The sequence below is a fragment of the Alexandromys fortis genome, unplaced genomic scaffold (genome assembly GCF_014885135.2).
Source record: "Alexandromys fortis isolate MF-2015 unplaced genomic scaffold, M_Fortis_MF-2015_v1.1 scaffold_54, whole genome shotgun sequence".
NCBI lineage: Eukaryota > Metazoa > Chordata > Mammalia > Rodentia > Cricetidae > Alexandromys > Alexandromys fortis.
In genome coordinates, this window is record NW_026067958.1 from 8,480,779 (window position 1) to 8,503,575 (window position 22,797).

General features: G+C 43.9%; 1 protein-coding gene across 9 annotated transcripts in view; it reads right to left on the reverse strand.

The window, feature by feature from the left end:
• Positions 1-9,359: 9,359 nt before the first annotated feature.
• The window catches only part of Znf438 (zinc finger protein 438), a 144,649-nt gene continuing 131,211 nt past the window's right edge, over positions 9,360-22,797 (reverse strand). For all 9 annotated transcript variants that reach the window (XM_050152543.1, XM_050152540.1, XM_050152539.1 and 6 more), the window contains 2 exons: positions 11,469-13,275; positions 9,360-10,176 (listed from right to left, as the gene is read on the reverse strand). In XM_050152543.1, coding sequence (XP_050008500.1) covers positions 9,618-10,176; positions 11,469-13,275 — 2,366 coding nt within the window. In that variant the 3' untranslated portion in view covers positions 9,360-9,617. The remainder of the gene's footprint in view (positions 10,177-11,468; positions 13,276-22,797) is intronic.

Genomic DNA, 22,797 nt, shown 5'->3' on the forward strand with positions numbered 1-22,797 from the left:
TGTGACAGTCACTTCTCACTTACATGAAGTGGTATTTCAGCACACAGAGGGAAGCAAGGAGAAGACACCCAACTGGAGTTAACACCTGCTAATGTCCTTCTCCCTTGTTTCCTTTATTCATTTGCAAGAGCCAAACTTTCTTCTCCAATCTGAGCTAAAGTGCAGGCCTGCCCTGATATTCCCCACAGGGGCACACTGAGGAGAGGGGTTCTCCACATGCGGGATGATGCCCAGGACTTGTGTGCTGACTGATGACGGCGGAAGGTCTGAAGGGACCAGTGGATTTGGTCACTATAGTTTCTTGGCAACTGAGGATAGCCTTAAGCTGCTATTAAAAGGGAGACCATGGCTATTTTTTTCTCAGGCAACATGCTAATCCTAACGTGTGGATTAACCAGGTGTTACACTGGAATGACTGGGGCCAAGCAGCAGCTAAGCAAAAAGGTAGCTTCTTGTCACAGGGGCTCCCAGCACCACACAGGCTAAGATAAGAGACAGTGCATTTGGTCACCACAGACACAAAGCCTAACTCCAGAAACTTGTCTTGGGAAAAAAAACAGGAAGAAGGAAGATCACTTTGAAATGCAAGAGGCCTCTCCTTCAAACACTTTCTGTTGTGCCTTTATAACCCTGAAGACCTGGCAGCAGGGCACTCAGCCTGAAGGCAAGGCTGGAAGGAGAGAAGACCCATCCTTTGGCTTAGAATTTCGGGGGTGAGGTGGTGGAGTAGGAGTGACTTCTTCATAAAGGAAAAGAGATGGGCTGTGGGACCCAACCGCCAGAATCCCTGACTTCTTTGGATTTGGTTTCTGCCATGTCATTCAGAGTTAGGATGAACCAATGGGTTCAAGCCTCACCCAGCTATTAACAGGCAGAACAATGAAGGGCTAGGCACACACACCACACTGTCTCTTAGTCTCCAAGTGATAGTTCACAGGGCAAAATAGGGCTACCCAGGGCGTTGTGAGGTCGTGGTGCCGAAGGCCTACTAGCCACGGGCATCCCCAATCCTGCTGTGCCTAGTGTGCAGGTCTGCAGGGAGACAAAGGCCTGAGAGTCCATAAGCCGCGCTGCCCAGGAGGAGGTCAGAAAGCCAAGTCTACAGCCATCTATTCAGCTGCTCACAAGGGGGTCATAACATCCATCTACAGCAATCCAGTCATCTAGACATCTAGCATTTAGAGAGTGTCAGCAGTGTGCATTACTTTATGGAACAAAACTTTGTCTCTGTGTATGCTGGGTTGAAAATCTGCCTTTCCCCAGAAAGAAAATTATCACATGTACTCACTCATAAGTGGTTTTAAATCATAAAGCAAAGAAAAGCAGCCCACAAATCACAATCCCAGAGAACCCAGACAACAATGAGGACCATAAGAGAGACTTACATAGATCTAATCTACATGAGAAGTAAAAAAAGACAAGATCTCCTGAGTAAATTTGAAGCATGGGGACCTTGGGAGAAGGTTGAAGGGAGGGGAGCTGCAGGGAGGGGAGCAGAGAAAAATGTAGAGCTCAATAAAAATCAATAAAAAAATTAAAAAAAGGAAAAGAAAAAAAGAAGTGCCAAGAACTCATGGTCTTCAGAGAAATGGTTAAAAAAGAAAGAAAAAAAAAGGAAGGAAGGAAGGAAGGAAGGAGGGAAGAAAGAAAGAAAGAAAGAAAGAAAGAAAGAAAGAAAGAAAGAAAGAAAAAAGAAAGAAAGAAGAAAATCTGCTTTTCTTGCGGGTTGTTCTCTGTGGGACAGTTAAGCAGTGACCTCAGGTGGGAAAAGATACAGGGACCAAAGTTGAATGGCAGTGACTTCCTCCCTTCATAATTTTGCTGAGGTCTTCCTTGATGATGACCGTACAGCTAACACCTAACCAAGCGAAGTGATTTGTATCTTGCTAAAGGTGGGTTTTAGTTTGTGCATGGGTGGTGTGTGTGCATGGGCAAAGCAGAGGCTAGAGGTAAGCACTGGGGTTCTTTCCCCAAGCGTCCCCATCTTCTTGAGAAGGGGATTCTCAGTGAACTTGGAGCTCACCGCTAAGGCCGGATCTGTCAACTGTCTCTACTTCTTCAGGGCCACTGTGCTGCATTTCTTGTGACCTGAACTCGAATGGTTGTGCTTTCGCAGCAAGCGCTTTGCCACTAAGCCATCTTCCTGGAACATAAAACTATTTTTTAACTGGAAAAAAAAAGTAGAAAAAATATTTCAACAGAGTAAAAGAACATGTGACCCCCCTTATCATCTCTAAGAATCCTTTTCCCAAAATCACCTTCCATAAAATTTCTGTGCAAATTAAGTACATACATATTTCTTCCTCCATTTAAAAATGCAAATATGTTCTGGACACAGGACATGAAAACTCAAACTGGCCCTGACAAGAAAGCTTTCAGAGCAATGGAAGGTGCCAGCTATCCGGGCTGCTTGGGAAGAAAAGTCATCGGTAGTCCCACCAACCTGTGAACATTTTGTGTGACAATAACAGCATGCATGGCAAGGCATGCCCATGGATGCAATAGTCACAGGAATGTTAGGAGAGAACCAAATGCTTTTTGATTAGAATAAAGTCCTGTTCTATAGGAAACACATACCTGGTGCTATAAATCTGGCCAAGAACCCACGTTTAAGGGAGACCAGAAGCCCCAGGGTGGGCCTCCTACTGTTATTTTATTAAAGGAACTTAGAATCTAACTGCCCTCTAACTTCTTATCTCTGTACTCACTGATGAGTGTAGCTCTCAGGTCTCATCAGAGAAGCTTCTTTGTGCAGAAGACGACAGTTAACCAGAAGTTCACCAGTGGTCAGAGTGCAGACAACAAGTTATCGTGCAGCGCTCAGCCACAAACTGGACATCTATAGCCCAGCCCTCCCCACAAGGCTCAGGAATCATGCTGGAAGAGAAGCCGGTAGGTTGGAAAAGCCAGATGGACCCAAACAGTGCTATCTGGACATGGCAGAACAATCTGCACTCATAAACTTAGAGCAGCTGTGGCTACATGTGTACAACCAAGCCAGTCAACAGCCCAGAACAGCTCACTGTACACAACCAAGCCAGTCAACAGCCCAGAACAGCTCACTGTACACAACCAAGCCAGTCAACAGCCCAGAACAGCTCACTCTACATGACCAAGCCAGTCAACAACCCAGCACAGCTCACTGTACACGACCAAGCCAATCAACAACCCAGAACAGCTCACTGTACACGACCAAGCCAATCAACAATCCAGCATGGCCCAACAGGGTCCCCCCAGCTGAGGAGCTATGGGCAGCTAATGACTCCTATGGGAAGGGTTTGACTCCTGCTTAGTTGACCATGCTCCAGTGAAGGGCTACGCACCCATGCATATATGGGCAGCACAAACTGGACTTGGTGGGCTATGAGAAAGGAGGAGAGAGGACATGAGGTTGGGAGGGAGTGGGCATAATCTGTGAGAAGTTAGGGGAGGAGCTGGAGGTGACTGATGATAAAACACTTTTTATGTATTGGGAAAATAAAATTAAGCTAAAAAGGCAAACAGAAACACCTTATGCATCGATTCTTTCCCATAATACATATTTTAACACATGATATGATACTTCAATTTTTTACATCAAAGCATACTGTGATGTATGTTCTTGGTTGTCAACTTGACTACATCTGGAATTAACTTAAGCCCAAATGGTTGTACACACCTGTGAGGAACTTTTTCCTTAATTTAGTCATTTAAGTGGGGGATCCACTTTTAATCCCCGTCTTTGAGGAGAGAAGACACACCTTTAATCCAGATCTTTTGAGATCAAAGACCCATCCACCTTCCATCTGGGCAACCCCTTCTGGCAGCCTATATAAGGACTTCGAAGAAGGAAGCTTGCTTTCTCTTAGCCAGCTTGCGCTCATTCTAGCAAGTCTACTCTTTCACTGAAATTAGAGACTACTTCTTTGGGATTCTGGCATAGACTGAGGACCAGCTGAGACATCCAGCTTCATAGACCTGTGGGACCCAGTCATGACAAGCTCAACAGAGGCCCAAGTCTCAGTAGTTTTCCCTAAGGCAATACCTGGTTGCAAGAAAGACCATAAACTGAGACTGCCCAGGCCCCACCCAGGAACAGACCATCCAAAGGAAATTCCCAATGTTCCAACCATTGTAGATAGGATCACCTGCCAGCACACACTCATAGCTTTTCACCAGATCACCCCTAGACACTGTCAGCCAATCAGGGGTCATAAACCTTAGAAATCTCTCATCCCTACTTTTGCTACTACAAAAACCCCAACTCTAACTGAGCTCAGGGCTCTCCAATCACTCCAATACTTTGGGCATGGAAAGTCCGAGTTTGCAAACTTGTGTAAGAATAAAGGCTCTTGGTCTCTTAGTTGGTTCTGGGGGAACTCCATGATCTGGGCATAAAAGGACCGAACAACTACTGGAGTTTTGGACCTTCGGTTGGACTAGCTGGACTATAGCTTATAAGCCAGTGTTCTTAACCTCCCTGATGCTGTAACCCTTTAATATAGCTCTTCATGCTGTGGTGACCCCCCCAACCATAAAATCATATCATTACTACTTCATAACTATAATTTTGCTACCATTATGACTTATAATATAAATATTTGGTATGCAGGATATTTGATATGCAACCCCTATGAAAAGGTTCAGGTTGAGAAACACTGCCATAAACTAACTATTCTAATCAATACCCCTCCCTCTCCATATATATATATATATATACACACACACATATATGTGTGTGTATGTATGTGTGTATAATGAATATATGTATATATTCATTCTATAAGTTCTGTTCCTCTAGAGAATCCTATTCTTTGGAATACTGTAATATTTTTGGCCCATTCTGATGATTTATACCCAATCTTTCACTTCAAACAGAAATTCAGGAACATATTATTTACCTATTTGTGTCCTTATGTACTGACTCTTTGAAGTGGGATCTTTGAGTGTCCTTTGAATTTTGATGCTATACAATTTCTTTCTATTGATGGTAGATCAAATATTCATGCCATTTTGTTGTCTGGACACTGGGGCTGGGTTTACTCTGCCCTCCTAGTGCCAGACTGGACCCAATACTGTCAACAAATTCCTTGGCCACATCATGACATCACACTGTTGCCCTGTCTTTCTTCAAACACTGTTTGGACTGGACTATTTGTGTATCAGGGGTAGAACATTTGTCTTGCATGTGTTGGGGCCTCAGCTTCATCCATAGCTTTGTGACTAAAAGACAAACATGTATAAAAGATAGATTTCATGGGTAATACAGAATAACTTCTTGAGTATATAGTCACTTGTCAAAAGCTTGGCTCCATGAATGTCATGAAAATGAAATGAACGCGCTTCACTGAGGACACGTGGGTGGGAGTGGACCTGCATCATTACATGTTACCCTACGAGCAGGGCCTCAGGGTGGTTGGGAGCACCTCTGTTTGGGTCATCTCTGTGCAAAACTGACATTGACACTTGGAGTGGCTGCCCTCACTGCCCTGCCTCCGTTGCGGCTTGCAGGCCATCTAGTTGTTCTGCCAACTCTTAGGTATGGAGTCAATTCATGGTTAATGAAAAAGGTATTCAACTTTTTTTTTTTTTAATACTGAATAGGTATTTGGTATCTCAAAAATGTGATCTATTATAATGCTAATAACTTGCAATTGGTATTTGGAGTATACTGAAAAGTACACTTATTATCATCCTTATTATAAGTGAATTCCTGGCAGCTAAGCAATGGGGCATTTTGAGGATGGAACCTGCTTAACTTCACATGAAGTCTAGAACAAGGGTCTGACATCACTTTTAGCTGTCACCTTTGGTTTTCCCCAGAGTTTCCTAAGGTTAAACAACACACTGAGGCATCTCCACAAGTCAGAGTGTGGCCACTGTGATGTGCTCCCAAAACAGAGTCTGCGTCCTGAATCTCACTTCACAATAAACCTGAGAAAGAGGTCTTGTGGTCATAATGAAGTCGCCACAACCAAGGACATGCATGAGACACAACAGACTTCTCCCCTAAAGCAAAGCTCCTGGAGATAAGGAGATAGTTCATGTAGCATGGAAGCCAAGACCAGCTGCTGATGGTCCTGCGTGACTTGAAGCTGAAACCCTATACTGCTCAACCCGGTGACTCCTGACCAGGGCTTATTCTCAGGAACTCAGCAGAGAAAGAGGACTCTATAAAACATGCAGCTAACGAAGCATGTCAACAGCTTGAGCGGGGCAGGCCTGTCCAGATAGGAGAACCCTAATAAATAAACGAAGCACAACATTTACTGCCAACAATCATGTCACTGGCTCACAGAAAACTGGAGCCGCGCAGCTGGGAGAAGAGGAGCCTGCAGCCAGAGAAGGCCATGGAACGTGCCCAGGCTCAATTATTTACGGTGTGCAGATGAAGAGACAACCTTCCATATGAGGAACAGTTCAGGAGAGGAGGGTGGGGAAACCAGGATAAGATCCAGAGAGCCAGAGAGTGCAATGAAAGGGACATGAATAAAAATGACAAGCAATAAAACAGCACAAATCAAAAATGCTGTAACTTTCAGAAATAATTTAAGGCCAAATGGGGGGGGGGAGAATCTGGCTTTGGGACAATTTTCTGAGAAGCAAAGACATTAAAGCAAAATGAAAAGTGCTGAGTTGAAGACCCAGTCTGCCTCAATGCCATCCTAGCTATGAACTTGGGGCTTTATTCAAAAAGACAAAAAAAAAAAAAAAAAAAAAAAAAAAAAAAAAAAAAAAAAAAAAAAAAAAAAAAAAAGGAAAAGACAAAAAAGCAAATCAGCAATTTTGTATTTAGCTGATGGAGACTTTTTTTTGTCACCCTAGTAATGATCTGTGTGCTAGTCCCCAGATAGCAGGGGTGCTTGTGGGGGTCCAGGCTGACCCAAGGTTGTCTGTCCTCAAGCAGCTAGTGTTCTTAAAGCGGCTTCTGGACGGTGTGTGCAAATGACAACGACAATAGCTTTACCAGGGAGGGCAGAGGGGCAATTGCAGAAGAAAGGTGCAGATCTAGAAGGCCAGCCTCCATAAATGCACGTTTATACAGAGATGTGGGTTCCTCTGGTTCTCTGTAGCTCCTGACCTTGCGATCTCTATCAGAGGGCAATCTGGGCCGTTTTCAGTGATTTTTATATGCCGTGATGTACCTCCTTCACACCCGAGCCAAAGTATAATAAATACCACCCACCTGCTGCTGCATGCTTCAGGAACTCTTCCCAGCCACTTCCTGAGGTGGGATTGTCACTGCTAGTTTAGAGAGGCTGAGGCTGGAGACCTGGAAAGAGACTTCTCTCCAGTGACGGGAATAAATGGCAAAGTACTTTATTCCACCCCATAGAGGTTCTGTAGGAGGACAGGCTGCAACTGTGCCCAGATCCAAGGGGCAGCTCTCCTAAGCCTATTAGCTCAGTGACTCCCTCCACCCCCAACAAGAGCCCTCTTCTGCTCTCTGTCAGCACTGATTTAAAGGATGGTGTCAGGACAATCTGCACGATGCACCCACATGCCCTTTAAGTCCTCACTCTTCAAAGGCAATGGGACTCAAACCCAGGAGCCTGCACTCTACCAGGCCAAAGAATGACCCCTCTCTTCTACCAGTCCCTCTCTGTCATGAATCAGTGTCCTGAAACACAATCTAGAATCAAAACACCCCAGCTTGCCACATGTGTCCAGAGACTGCCTATCTCTCATGTGAGTCATGGTGGGGGGTCCCCACAAAGAGCCGCCAAACTTTGTTCTGCCTGCCAGGTGCGCATCTACCAGAATGGCCATTTTGTCTTTTGCCAGATTTTCTGAAACCCTGCTCTGTACCCAAGGACTGGATGGATGGTCTAGAAATCATTTCAAAGTTTAATTTCAAATAGTATTCTTGGTAGATTACAGGTTTTATAATCTTTATAATAAATCTTCCTAAAAATGAGCCAATTCATTGAGTGAAACAGGCAGACTATTTCATCACTAATGGAAGGGGTCTACAAACATCAAGCACTTGTTTGCTGCTGTGATCTCTTTAAAGCCGAGTCAAGGGTGATCAATAGACAGACTATAGGAAGATGCTTTGGAGCATCCAAACCAACACTCTTTCTCAGATTTGCAAAACTGTTAGCAAAAGAGTCTCCTTCCCACATTGTTGCAGCCACAAGATACCTATGAACCTTTAAAATATGTGATGTAAGACTCAGGAGCTTATCCACCAAAATTCCCTTCTTCCTTATTGGTAACTTCCTCAAGCCCATGCATGGCAAACAAAATAGGACTGGGAACATGCAGGGAGCATGCCCTGTGGGAAGGCAGTGGGTTTAAAGCAGTGAATGCTCAGAGCCCACTTCCCACAAAATGACCAGCAGATAGGATGGCTAGAAACTTCAAATGGCAACTTTTGTGATTCAAGGTAATTTCCCAGGAATTTAAGGGGCTCTCACTTACTCTTGAGTTTCAAAGAGATTCCGGGCTGATGTGGGAGTCCCTTTTGGATGCTGTGATTACCATTAAGAATAAAGGAACTGCTTTGGGCCTATAGCAGAGCTACAGGGGATCAGAGTTAGGTGGGGAAAACTAAATGGAATGCTGGGAGAAAGGAGTTAGAAAGAAGCCATGTAGCCCTGCCAGGGCCAGATGGAACTTTAGCTGCTAAGCCACTGCTGCATGGCGATACACAGATTACTAGAAATGGGTTAAATTAATATGTAAGAGTTAGCCAATAAAAATCTAGAGCTAATGGGCCAAGCAGTGATTTAATTAATATAGTCTCTGTGTGATTATTTCAGGGCTAAGCGGCCAGGAACCAGCAAGCGACCTCCTCCTTACAACACTGGGCTTTAAAGGAGCAGTGCCTTCTAAAAGTGACCAGCTATCAACAGCCCTCCAGAGTTCCTGGAAGGGAGAGAAAGCAGGAGGCTCCGCCGCATCTGGACTGCACCATATAGTTCACTTTCCAGGCTGTAAATCTTCTGGCCACAAAGACTTCCTGAAAATAACCTTCTACCATAGAAGTAGATTTTTTTTATTAGCTGAAGTATCAATTTTTTTCTATTATTTTGAGATGGAACACTAGAAGACTTGCTGGTTACTCTTCAAAGAATTGAATACTTAACAGCAAAAATAAGTGTCTTGAAAACACAGATTTTAAGGTAGAGAAAACATTAAAAGGATTCAAATAAACCAGAGACTAATAAATATGGACATTTATCATGTAACTATATACTATAGTTGCGACTACGTTCCACAGTTGGAGAATTAACTGTTGAAAAATATAATCAAGCAGTATCAAAATAAGAGGACACATGTACACATATACTTAAACACACACACACTCAAACACACTCTTTCACACTCAAAAACTTGCATTCGAAAAAAAAACAATAATCTTCTCTGCATTTCAATTCTTGAATCTTTTCTTTATTATGAGATAAAGTCTACGATATTAGAGAATGCATGGAGTTTTAAGGTGAGACAATATATGTTAGAAAATGCATCCAGGGCACATCCTTCCTTTCTTAAGAAAACAAAACTATGCACAAAAAATTACCTCTGGACACTGTGCTGGCCCTGGAGTACTGGATCCTTATAATTAAATCTAACAGGAACAGAACATAGGAAAGGCCATAGTGTGACACCTCTTCAGCTGGGTGGTCTCAGTGTCACTGCCTTACTTCACTGGGGAACTCAGGAGCTCCCTGGTGAGAGAATACACCCAGGAGAGCCCAGAGTCTGGCAGGCTCCTCACAGTTGTGCTGGTGTACCCAGTGGAGAAGCAGGTCCTCCTTCCTCCCCAGTATCTGGGCACAGAGCAGGCAGTTAAAGCCTGAATGGGACCAGAGAAGCCTGGTGGGGGGCTGTGGGCTGTTCATTCCCCACTGGGCACTTTCACTTTCTGCCCACAGCTCCTCCCTGCTCTGAGGAGGGGGTGGCTGTCTTTTCACATTAGGAAATGCTGGGGAGTCCTCTGCAGAGGCACAAGGCTTCACTTCCTTCCTTTTCTCAGTGTGCTGCTTCTGGTGGGGAGCACCCGCCCTGCTGCCTGGTGAGAACACCTCCTGAAGCCGGCCCTGGACCTCTTCCCCATGAACATGAAGCAAATGGAACTTAATTTCAGCAAAAGACTGAGCAGTGATCTGACAACGGGCACATCTGATTTGCAACTTGACTTCATCTGCCTGGTTGAGAAGGAAATCTTCTTCCAAACTTGACTTGGTTTCCCTGGAAAAGGGGGAAAATAGTCTAGATAAGACTTCCCAGGAAAGTGCAACTGGATCTCTTGCTGTAAGCACCCTGCTATGGTGAGCTCTGCAAAGTCTCAGCAGAGGCCACAGCATGCGGCCACCCCTAGGGCCTGACATCTTTGAGGCCATCAGGGACCAAGAATCCTGTATCTCCCCCTAGTGAACCACCTCCCTGGTTACCATAGGTGTAGTCAACATGAAGATTATGGTAATATGATAGGAGCTGCCAGGATACCCTGTGGCACTGCTGGAGATGACTGTTCCACATCACCCATGCCATCCCCACACTTTGGCAGTTTTGACATCTTATTTCAAGGTGATCTGAGCATATATAAAAGCAAGTTGAAGGGAGGCTCTAGGGCCATTAGCGGAAAGCATGTTAGTGGGAGATGCAATGAACTCCTGGAGACAGGAAAGGCGAAAGACAAGAAAAAGCTAGGGCAGGCATCTTGTTCTTACCCACTATGATAATAAATGCAAAATATGTAGAGCAACTTGGGACAATAAAAAACAAGGAGCAGAGAACTAAGGTACTGGGGCAGGGCTTCCTTCTCAGTCCTCAGACATGTTGGCTGTGGGCATGAACCACACTGTGGGCACTTCCCTGGCCACCACTGCTCAAGGGCTTGCCTTGTCAGCATCCAGATTATGGAGCCTGCTGTTGTTGTTTTAATAATGTCAAGGAGCAGACAGAGGAAAAACAATCTGGCCTGACAGATAACAAAGGGCACGGCTCTGTGGAGTACCTTGGAGTCTGGTGAAGGGTGTGGCCTCACATGATGTTGTGGTGTAGATAAAACTGTTTAGATAAGAATTCTGTGAACAGTAATTTTGGGGAAACTACTTTATGAAGACTACTAAAAACTCTATATGGTAGTCTCCTATTTTAATTTTCAGATGCGAAAGTAACCTGCCACCCAACTTTTCCCAGAATACTCAAACTTGCATTCATACCTTGACTTACACAAGTGTGAGTAATTAGCTACCGTGACTGAGCAGAAACCAACAAGGAATGGGGTCATTCTTCAAAGAACTGAGGGGGTGGGACAAGGTGACTTCTTTTACCTAAGGATGACATCTTCTGTTGTTGTTACTTTGGGACAGGGTCTCACACAGTCCAGGCTGACCTTGAATTCCTGATTTCACTGTCTTTACCTGCCAATTGCTAGGATTGTATGTACACCGCCACTCCTGACTATGTTTTGAAATCTTACTCTTCTCAAACCACAACAGATTTTCTTGCCAGGCTTCCCTTCCTTGAGCACTCACCTCTCCAGTGGGCTGTCGGGTGTTTGCACGCAGGCATCTCTGTCCTTGCTCCTTGGTGTGTCTCCTGCCTGCAGTTCACTGGAGGAGGGCTCTGTGCTGATCACAACCCTGTGTACCTCCTTCAGATGGCCGAAATAGACTCGGACATGACCAAACACTTTTGCACAAAACTCACAGCACACTAGTTTCTTAGGGCGATTTTCCCCATGGTGAAGTTTCATATGTGCGCTCAGGCTGCCGGGACGGACGTAGGCTTTACGACAGATCCCACAACTGTAAGGCCGTCTGTTGGTGTGTGTATTCATGTGGTCTAGAAGGTGGTGTTTGAACTGGAAGTGGTGGTTACAGACGGGACACATGTGCCAGGGCTTCTTAATGCCAGAGAATCCGTTTCTGAGCACAGAACTGGGCTTAGGGGTAGGGCTGTCACTTTGCTTGGAGCCAAGACATCTTGGAGGCAGTGCATTGTTCAGTAGAACACCCTGACTGAGGTTGCTGGGAGCTGGGGACTGCAGGGCAGCTGCAGGAGACACCAGGGGTGCCCAAGCAGACATGACGATCACAGGCTTAGGCATGATACTACGATATTTTCTTGAAGCAGCCTTGGGCTTCTGGTCTCTGGGCTCTTGGGGACTGCTTCTCCCCCTTTCTGCACCATCTCCACACAGACCAATAATGTATTTCCTCCTTTTGCCCTGCAATGCTAAAATCTCATCTGGCACTTTCCATTTTCTCCCTCTTCTCTTTGGTGCCCCAATACTGGGTTTTACTTTGTGGCTGAGATCTAATTTGGTGACAGGACAGAAGGCACTTTCATAAGCACTCTGGTTTGGCCGATGCAGAGCGGTCATCTTGCTGGGTAATGTGGTGGCCGCATCAAACCTTTCTGTGATGGACAATCTCTCATCACAGTGTGCCCTGCATCCAGATGAAGATAATTTGGCATAATCAGCATCTGATTCCACTTTGCCCACCTCTGTGGCTTTCATTCTTGAGAAGGGTAGGATGGGCAGTTTCCCCTTCGGTACTAAAGAGACCAACTGAATCACACTGCTGAGGACAGTGCATGCAGGAGCCACCTGTTCTTTAAGCTCTTCACCAGCAATAGCAGGATTAGTGGGCGCCTCCTTCCTGGCACAGTCTGCCTTCTGCAGGATTGCTGAGAGCTTCTGTGGAAAAGAGGAATCCTCTGTAGAGCACGCTGGGATGGCAGGAAGCTTCACGTCTCCACAACTGTTGGTCACTAGAGAATTCAAATCTCCTGAGCCAATACTACTGGTCAGTGTAGCTGTCTTGATGGTGGGGTAAGGGTTGAAAGTGGGCATTGGCTTCAATGGGCTGGTCTTGTGAGGCAGTTCAGGACGGGCTTGTGGGGAAGGGGACATTTGGCATGTCTGCGGTCGTCCAGAAGGTTCATTCCAGCCACTCTTGGGAGAGTTCAGGTCCTCTTTCTTTCTTAACCCTTTGTTACTTAGTGGTTGGTATCGAGGAATAGGCAGTTTAAGGTTTTCATGCAGGGACAATCTGGGCTTCTGAACTGGCTGAGCTGAGGCAACATTTGGCAAAGCAAAAAGAGAAAACGTCCCCTCCTGGCCAGCCACCTGCATCAGAGCATAGTTCTGGGTGGGTATGCCCAGGGGCTTGGAGGTTAGAGCCAGACTCCCTTGGTCAGAAAGTGAGGAAGGACAGGGTATCACTCTGGATGTTAAGAATTTAGGCACAATTTTTGGTGCGATGGTCCTAAACTGACTCTTATTCTGTAAACTTTTCCCACTCTGTGCTGTTCCAGAAGGAATGTTTGATTCATCTGCAATGAAAATACACAGATTATTATGGTGTAACTGTCCTAGTACTGAAACTTCATATCTAATCTGGGCTAGAGACCTGGCTCAGCAGTTAAGAGGATATGATGTTTTTGCAAAGGACCCAATTCATTTCCCTGCACCCATGTTGGGTGGCTCACACTGCAGCTGCAGGGGATCCAATGTCCTCTTCTGACCTGTGTAAGCACCTGCACTCTACATTACATGTAATTTAAAAAATCTAATTTTTCTGTTCAGAACAGATTCCTTAGCCTGTTCCCATCTTCTATGTCCTTCAATATGCCTATGTCCTTCAAGACAAGGTTTGAAGGTAACCTGCCCTGCTTTCTCAAGGACTGTAATTCTCCTCCACTGTTGCAACATAATTCTTCTATTAGAATGGCAACCATTAAAAAAAAAAAAACTTCCAGAGAGCTGAGATTCTGTTATTCTGGTCCCTGTGCTCTCTAAGTTCTTCATCCAGTCTCTATCTTACCCAATTCTGACTCATCTTCACAAGTCAGAGCAATCCCACTTTCCTTCTCTGGAACATTCTACTGTGATTTCTGTTTCCTATATGTGGCTTGCTCTCCCAGATGCCTAAGCTTTATGAAGGTGAAACACACTAAGTTCATCTCTTATCACCCACTGCATCTCTGGTCTGAAACAAATGCTGTCTTGCATCAACTGGCATCACTCTGGTTTAGGCTGTACCATTTGGTGTTAGCAGTGCAGTTTGCTTTGCAAAGTGATGAATTCCAGACTGAAGATGGCTTTGATGCTGTTCCCTGTGTGGCTTGTGAAATTTCTTCTCACACCTTTGAAACTGTTTACGTATGCTTTTGCAATTAAATCATCAGCATTAAAAAAACTGATATGACACTTTAAAAAATGTTAATCATAACCAAGAGACACAGGATGATAAGGGTACAGAGCTGAAGAGAAAACACATGAATCACACAGAAAGTACCTTCTAGGATACTAATAGGGACACTTTTAACTGATGGAATAACATTCTATTCACCCCAGATTTATTGGCTTGACCACAGAGCAATTACTACAACCATAAGAGAATAATTAAGGAAACATTTTGGCTCCCCATTCTAAGGACCGAATCATCCATTTTATTCCCCAAGGCCTCAAGGTCACAAGTCCTGGCTGTGGAGAAGTTTCTTATTTTTAAGTGCCTCATATTAATCAAACTTGATGTAGGCTCACATGTACTAGCCGTATACCCTAGTCTAGGAACTGGGCATTGCAAACCCATAATCCCCTTTCTGAAAGATGTGGGGTCACAAGACGGTTGGAGTTTACACTTTCATATTTTAGAAAAGTAGTAAGACAGAACACAAAGACCAAATGGTACACAAGACCTAGCAGAATCTGCAGGCCATCCATAATTAAACCTACGGCCATGGTTGCAGCAAAATACATCAGCACTTGCAACACAAAAGGCAAATGGAAGTTCTGAATGGTTTTATTTCAGTTCAAGGGTCTGCCTCTGAATGACTTAGGTACTCAATTTTGGAGCTTTATATAAAGGATTTTAGAAACATTTGTTTACGGGATACCAGGGACAGGAATGTGGGGAGCTAAAAAAATCCATTGAAATACAGAGTAAAAGCTTTAAAATCAGCCCTTATTGACTGCCCACAGTTAGTGACCCAGCAGTTGGACCAGAAAGTTGCCTGTTAACACTATGGTAATAAGCAAGACAACAGGAATAATTTGAAGAAATATGACAACTTACTTTAGAAAGTTCTTTAATATTTGGCTAAGAAAATGGATGTCAGGTGTGGTCACACACACCTTTAATCCCAGCACTTGGGAAATAGAAGCAGGCAAATCTCTGAGCTCGAGGCCAGCCTGGTCTACAGAGCGAGGTTCCAGGACAGCCAGGGCTACATAGTGAAACCCTGTCTAGGGGGCGGGGGGGGGGGGGAGGGGAAGCATGCTAAGAAACACTTACATGTTACTTGCATTAGAGTAAGGAGGACACTGCACACAGTAGCTCAGTAGCTGCATTAGAGTGATAAAAGCATTTCCCACAACGGCTGGGCTGTGGAAGAAGATGTTAGAAAGCATTTCACATCCTTCAAACCAGGAGGAGAGGTGGGGATAGTTGACTAGACACCAGAGGAAATGATAATGAGAACAGTACAAGCTCTTGGAGTTAAACCAAAAGTAGTCAGAGCAGCAAAAAAGGAATGAGTATGAGAGGAAGAGAGGGACAAGAAGAGATGCAGACACACGAGAGCTGACTCTAAAGGCAGGACACAAAGATGTCAACCCTAAGAAAAGCAATCAACAGTGAGAGCTAAGGTTTCCTGAAGGCGTCTAGAGACGGATGCTGGGAAGAGGATTATTACTTTTTATGACTAGGTATTAGAACGCAAGCTTCTGAAAGGTTGGGTTTTCAGGAATGAAACTTGATACCTTATGCCACTATACCAGGTGGGAATAAACAATGACACACTTAACTTGCTCCACTGCTTTCCATGTCTCTCCCCAACATGGTAGAGACAAAATTACATGGGAAAAGTAGTGATTTCAGAGAAAAAGTAGGCTGTGATGACTTTACAGTTGTCTAGGAGCAGGCCTCTGAGTTTGTCTTGAAAGCTTTCTGAAGAGGTTCCAAAAGGGGGTAGAGCCACACCGAGTGGGCTGGGGTGCTGGCTTAAATGCAAAGGATGAATGAGTAAGCAGGCTGGGCATCAGCATCCATCTTGCTCTGCTTCCCGACTGTGGATGCAATATGACCTCAGCCATTGTTGACAGATGTTTCTATCCCACCCGGTCCTGTAGCCATTCAGTCCCAAATAAACACACAGAGGTCTATATTAATCATAAACTGGTTGGCCTATTAGCTCAGGCTTCTTATTTAACTCTTACATTCTACATTAACCCAAAATTCTGTGTTAGTCATGTAGCTTTGTACCTTTATCAATGAGGCATTCTCATCTTGCTTCCTCTGCATCTGGGTGACAACTGCAGACTGAGTCTTTCCTCTCCCAGAATTCTCCTGTTCTGGTTGCTCTGCCTATACTTCCTGCCTGGTCACCCCACCCATACTTCCTGCCTGGCTACTGGCCAATCAGCACTTTATTAAAGCAATACAACTGACAAGTCTTTACAGGGTACAAGACTGTCCCACTGCAAGTCATCTTATACACCCACCACTATTCTTTCCCTGACATGTTATCCCCTCAAGCCTCAAGGCAACATAAACTGTCCTCCCTCCTCGCCCTGCCTTCAAGTTGCTTTTGCCAGGTATTTTGTCATGACAGTCAGAAGAGCAACTAACTAGAGGCCAACTGTGGATGAAAACAAAGGCCATACCTGGAGGTCCCCAGCTCTGCCCCAGAAAGGGAGTCTCTGACCATCAGAGTGAGCAGTAGTGTGGGCAGCCTGCAATGATAGACCTAGGGGATAAGCAAGTGGTAGTTGTGGAGCCCAATGCTGGGGATGGAAAGTGTATCAGCTGACTCATGGTCATTAATCACAGCTATCACATCTATGGGGTGAAGAACAAGCTTTACCAATAATACTGAAGTTGGGTATGCTGGCATGCATCTATCAGGAAGTGCATACAAAGATGAAGCTTCCTGTAAGTGTACTATGGTGTTTCATTGCCCAGAATCACTAAAGATAGGAAGTGAAACCAGTGCATTACTGTAAAAGTGAGGCAAGACAGCTGGCCTAGGTCTGAAAAAGCCTGGGTCAAAACTGGTCTCGCTGAACATAGCAGACCAGGAGGACTACTGAGACCTCAAGAACAATGGCAACGGGTTTTTGATTCTACTGGACCTATTGGTTTCGTGGGAGCCTAGGCAGTTTCGATTGCTTTTTGGGCTGACGAGGGAGGGGGACTTGATTGGGGGAGGGGAAGGGAAAGGGGAGGCGGTGGTGGGGAAGAGACAGAAATCTTTAATAAATAAATTTAAAAAAAAGTGAGGCAAGAGTACAGAACCCCAAAATTGAAAGGAAGAAGAAACACCAAACCCCAGGAACTACTTAAATGCCAATCAGGAAGCTAATGATAATCCAAACACAGTATTTTGTAGCCATAAAGGAAGTGACAAACTGATACAGAATACAGAGTTTTTATGGAACAATATCCTGTCACTTAGACTATGAAGTCTAGGATTGCACATATGCCCATCTATCCCCAATACACAGTGGGGATAGCTACGGGAACAAGAAGTTGAGAATCAGACAGTAGCTTACCATCCACTTGCCACCCTGTCTTGCTTTGGGAAGGTGCTCAAAAGTAATCTGCTCAGTGAATGAGACACTTTTTACCTATATTTACCTTTTGAGTAGGTAAGCGTATGCAAGCCATGGTGAGTGAGTGGTGGTCTGAGGACAACTTACAAGAGTGGGGCCTGAAGACTGAACTCAGATTGTCAGGCTTGGTGGTAGGTGCTTTTACCCACTAAACCAACTCACTGGCTCCACTTTGGTATATGAATAGGATTCTGGAAGTGAGATCTTTTGGGTATGAGTGTGTGTTTTTGCATAAATGACTGCATCTAGACACATAGAATGTCTCATGCCCTTTATTTTCTTTGAGTCTGACAAGAATTGATGACCAGAGAGATAACTTAGTCACCTGATGGGCAGCACATCAATTTACATGAAGTATGAGAGCTCATTCCTTCCCCCTCCTAGGACAAGCAGGAGACCCGAGACTTGTTCCTCAAAATGTGTGCAGTAGAAGTCAGTTTTGTTGGAATACTTTTGAGCAGCAGGAGTCCTCAGAGGAGATGAAGTGCCAGCACAGGTTCTCAAGCTCTACAGCGCCCGCCAGCAAACACGACCGTGGCTAGACAGCAGCTGACCACTGCACTGCACTTACAGACCTTCCGCAGACGGCACAGTTTAAAGCCCCCTGCCCCCGCCGCCACAACGCGAAATCCCAGACCTTAAAAACTGTGCACTGAATAACAAGGGGGAGAAGACTCCGCTGGCAATTATAATTTCTGGGAATCACGCAAAATAAGCCATATAAGAATTAAAGAGACTCACAGGACCCTCAGGTACTAAAATGGCCTTTTATTAACTAAAAGCACAAAAGGCTTACTCAGTAAAATTAATTTTACTCAGTTATTCAACTAGAGCACTTAATATTCGAATTTTAGGTGCGGGCTGTTTTCAGTGTTTTAAGTATATTAGAGAGGTCACTTTTCAAAGTGACCTCTACAGCCGGTGAGAACTGATCGACTGCGGAATAAAGGGGAACGATAAATGCTGAGCACTTTATGGCCTGACAGCTACAGCAGGTGTTTTAATTGAGCCCTCATTTAACTCCTTTACAGATTAGGAAAAGTGAGGCCACGAATAAAGCAAGCCAATGGACGGTGTGACATGGCCTGACCTCCTCCTTTTGAAGGAACAATTTGCCTTGCCTTCATTCTCCTGCACCCCAATAAATCCTAAACTACATTAACATTCCAAAATTTTAAGAAGAAAAAGAGAAGATAAATTGAAGCTGAAATGGCTTGTCAAGTCTGTATTCCAGGAAATGAAACTTCTAGGAGGTTAATGACTAGAGCTAATTTTTGTAAAATTAAGCTGTGTGAAAGAAAAGAAAGCTAACTTGCAGAGCTGAGTTTGAAACTGCTGCCATAGGATTACGACAAATCCAGGAGGCTGGAGACATTTGTGTGGAGAACGAGCAACGTGTTTTTCTTTTCCTCCTTCATCAACAGGATGCTGGATGTGCTGGGCACTATTCACGTTAGTGGTAGGGAGTAATCAACAGGGGCTCAAGCGCTCTAGGTGTCAATGTCTATCATCAGGATCAAACCCATCTCAAAATACTGCTGTACTCTCAGAGACAAGCCCATGGGGTGATGTGCTACATTGCTGGTTTCCAGAGCAGAACTGGGGGTCTTGTTTGGTGGAAATAAGCAAGCCGCCCTGCTCCCCCTCTTGGCTGGGAGAAAGTTCCATTACTCTACATGAAAACTGGCAGGGTGCAGGCAGATAGACAAATGTCCCTGTGCTCTGGACTCAGGTCCTTTGGACCCAGGCTTAGAATGAATGTGCTGCTAAATCAACTGGAAGTAACACAATTTTAGACACTGTTCAGGTTTTAATTTTATTAGACTGAAAAAAAAACAGTTTCAATTTTATTTGTTGGAGTCTAGATTGTTCCTCCTCTTTCATTTGGCTTTGAAATTGTAAACTTCAGTTGAGGTTCAACCTGTTTTTCAAGATGGTCTCTGTTTAAAACAAATGTGTTAAGACTGGGAAGAAATCTAAGATAAAAGCAATGATTTAAACACAAATGAACATAACTTCATTTTGTTGAAAAAATATAATAAACACATGAGCAGTGTGTTCAACAGCATAAGTCTTGTTTGAAGGACTCAGGATGTCAAATACATTTTGAGCCCCTATACTTTCACACTATGCCTGCTGGAGTCATCATTACTTGGACCCGCATTCAGGAAATTGGAGGTAACACACTGAAGCCTACTACCTGATGGAAATCTGAATCTGGTATGCCCAGTCTCTCCTGCACGCCTGCCCTGTACTGCCCGGCTGAGCTGAGCTTTCAGGTAATTCCCTCCTTTCCAATGACAATACCCACAACCAGGAGGCTTTTCCACTTGGCATGGGCTAACATGTTGACTCATTGTCTCCCTTAGCAGGAAAGAGAATTCTCATTTTTTTGAGTAGCTGTGTTTATCAATACTGTTTCTTAAATATTATCCCAATACTAAGTAGTATTTTACCTGCCAGGTACTATGTAAAACACATGCATTATCTTATTCGAGCCCCAAAGTACAGTGAGTGAGAAATGACTGTTATGAGCATTTTATAGATGAAGATTTCCAAGCTAGTAAATATTACTGTTGGCCTCTGGATGCTTTCCCACTTCTCCAGGGGCGGCTATGGGCACCTTCACAACCTCGGCTATAACGATAGAGGGCTCAGATTCTGTTAGATTTGGTGTCACCTACCTCTGTAATGCTCTTGAGTTTTGGCAAGTCATTCTGTGCATGACTATTGTAACCTATAAAATGGGCACAGCGATATATAGCTACAAAGGTGGTGTCATGGTTAAAGAAGAGAAATATCTCCTGGAGTGTCCAGGGTGGTTCCCAACGCTCAGCAGATACTCTTTCTCCTACCCACAAGTAACCATGAAATTTCTGATATTTATTCTTAGTTGGAAAAAAAAAAAAGACACGGAACTTAAATTCTATGCTATGGAGTATCTATGAATTTTAAAACCAGCATTTATTTTATGAGAAGCAACTGAAGAAAAGGATGAAAAAAAGACACTTGTTAGACTCCAAAAAACCTGCCTCTCCTTGTGTCTGTGGCAGCTAGGCCTTGCCCAACATCTGATCCATCCTGTCAGATTTTATTCCCAGTGGTCCTCCTCCTCAGTTTGTCAGTTGACTAAGTGTTAATTGGTTTAACAATTCAGTGTGAAGAGGAATTACCATGTGCATTTTAAGGAGCTGTGCTGTGGGGTAGCGGGATAGCGCTCCTTGTTTTTGTTTCTACACAGTAGGTAAGAAGGTAAGAGAGCTACTAGCTTACCAAGTGTTCAAGGGCTTAGCTAAGGCTGATTCCAGGCCACCACATAGCAAGGCCACTAGTGTGGTTTAGAATGCTCACTGGCCACCACATTTCTCTAGGATAGCAGACGTGAAGACTATAGTCAGGGAGTAGAGAAAACAGATTTTTCATACTGCTTATTTGCAGATTTCATATTTTGCTAAGTAAATAATTAAGAATTAGCTCAATGGAGTAGGAGAGATGGCCCAGTTGGGAACCAATATAATGGTAGAAGAAGAAAACTAACTCTACAAAACTGTCCTCTGACTAACACATGTGTGCAGTGGCACTCATGCCAACACACACACATTATGTGTGCCCATGAAAACACAATGGTAAATTAGAAAGTAATTTTAAGAAAGTCTGAGTATAGGAAGAAAAGTTGGGCCTCAAAAGGGAGCTGCAGAATGTGGGAGTCAGCCATGATAAGCTAAGTATGGACAGGTCATCCAAAGGAAGTTCTTTACTTACAACTGTTCTCACCTGCCAGAGTAGAACTCGGCCACTGATAAATTTAGTAAGAGGCCTGAGTCTCTGTAGTTTATCCTAAAGCGGTGCCTGGTTGCAGAAAGAACCACCAGCTGAGATTACCTGACTACCGCCCAACAATAGATCATTCAAAGGAATGCCTAACATTCCAACCGCTGTAGATAGGATCACCTGCCAGCACATGCTCACCAGGACACCCCTAGACAAATGTCAGCCAATCAGGGGTCCTGAACCTCAGAAACCCCTCACCCTCACCTTTACTATATATATAAAAACCCAACTCTAATTGAGCTTGGCCTCTCTGGTTATTCCAATACATTAGACATGTGGCGAGACCAAGTTTGCAAACTTGATTAAAATAAAGGCTCTTTGCTTTTACATATGGGATTTGGTCTCCTTGTTGGCTTTTGTGGGGACTTCGCAAATTTGGGCATATTTGGGCATAACACAGTCTACAAAACTGAATGAGTTAGATAAGCACAAAGACCGTGAAGAAAGAGGAAACAAATGTTCTTTGTAAAGAAATTTAAAAGTTAATTACTTCAAATATTAATGGCCATAACAGAAAATATTTATACAATGTGGTTCCTGAGACTCACGTAACTATTTTTTGTGGGACCTAAAGCTCTTGTTCCAAATGTAATGGAAACAAAGAGCTTTTTTTTTTTAAACTTGAAATACCTTTTAGTAATTTTCAACTTCAACAACTTTGAAGGTTCCCCCTCCATGTTAGTTAAAACTCTTTTATTAGTTCTTATTTCTGGTAGAACTTTTATTTAAGAGCTTCAGATAAGAAACACTAAAAACCATATGAGGGACATATTTTGTTACTAACTTATTTTTTGGCAGAAATAATATGTAGCGTGCACACCAGCCAAGCTAAGTGTTTCCCTAAATCTGCAAAGGACTGGACAGTGTAGTGATTCAACGAAGTGCTAATAACCTTCCATAGACTCTATGCAAGACAACTAGAGACTTCTAAATGTTTCCAGAACCGCTAATATTATGAAATTCAGACCCTGATAACTGAACCTCAACACTGTAGGAGCAGCAGACATGCTCCTGGCATCTTGTCATCTGTGACAAGTACCTGTGCACATTGTCTTTTCAGGATATTGTGACATGTGCTAAAGAAATGTGAACCATCCCTGACTTCAAACTCTAGTACAGAGCTACAGTATTGAAAACAGCTTGGTATTGGTATAAAAACAGAGAAGTCGACCAATGGAATCGAATAGAAGACCCTGACTTTAACCCACAAACCTATGAACACCCGATTTTCGATAAAGGAGCTAAAGGTATACAATGGAAAAAAGAGAGCATCTTCAACAAATTGTGCTGGCAAAACTGGATGTCAATCTGTAGAAGAATGGAAATAAACCCATATCTATCACCATGCACAAAACTCAAGTCCAAGTGGGTGAAAGACCTCAATATCAGTCCAAACACACTGAACCTGA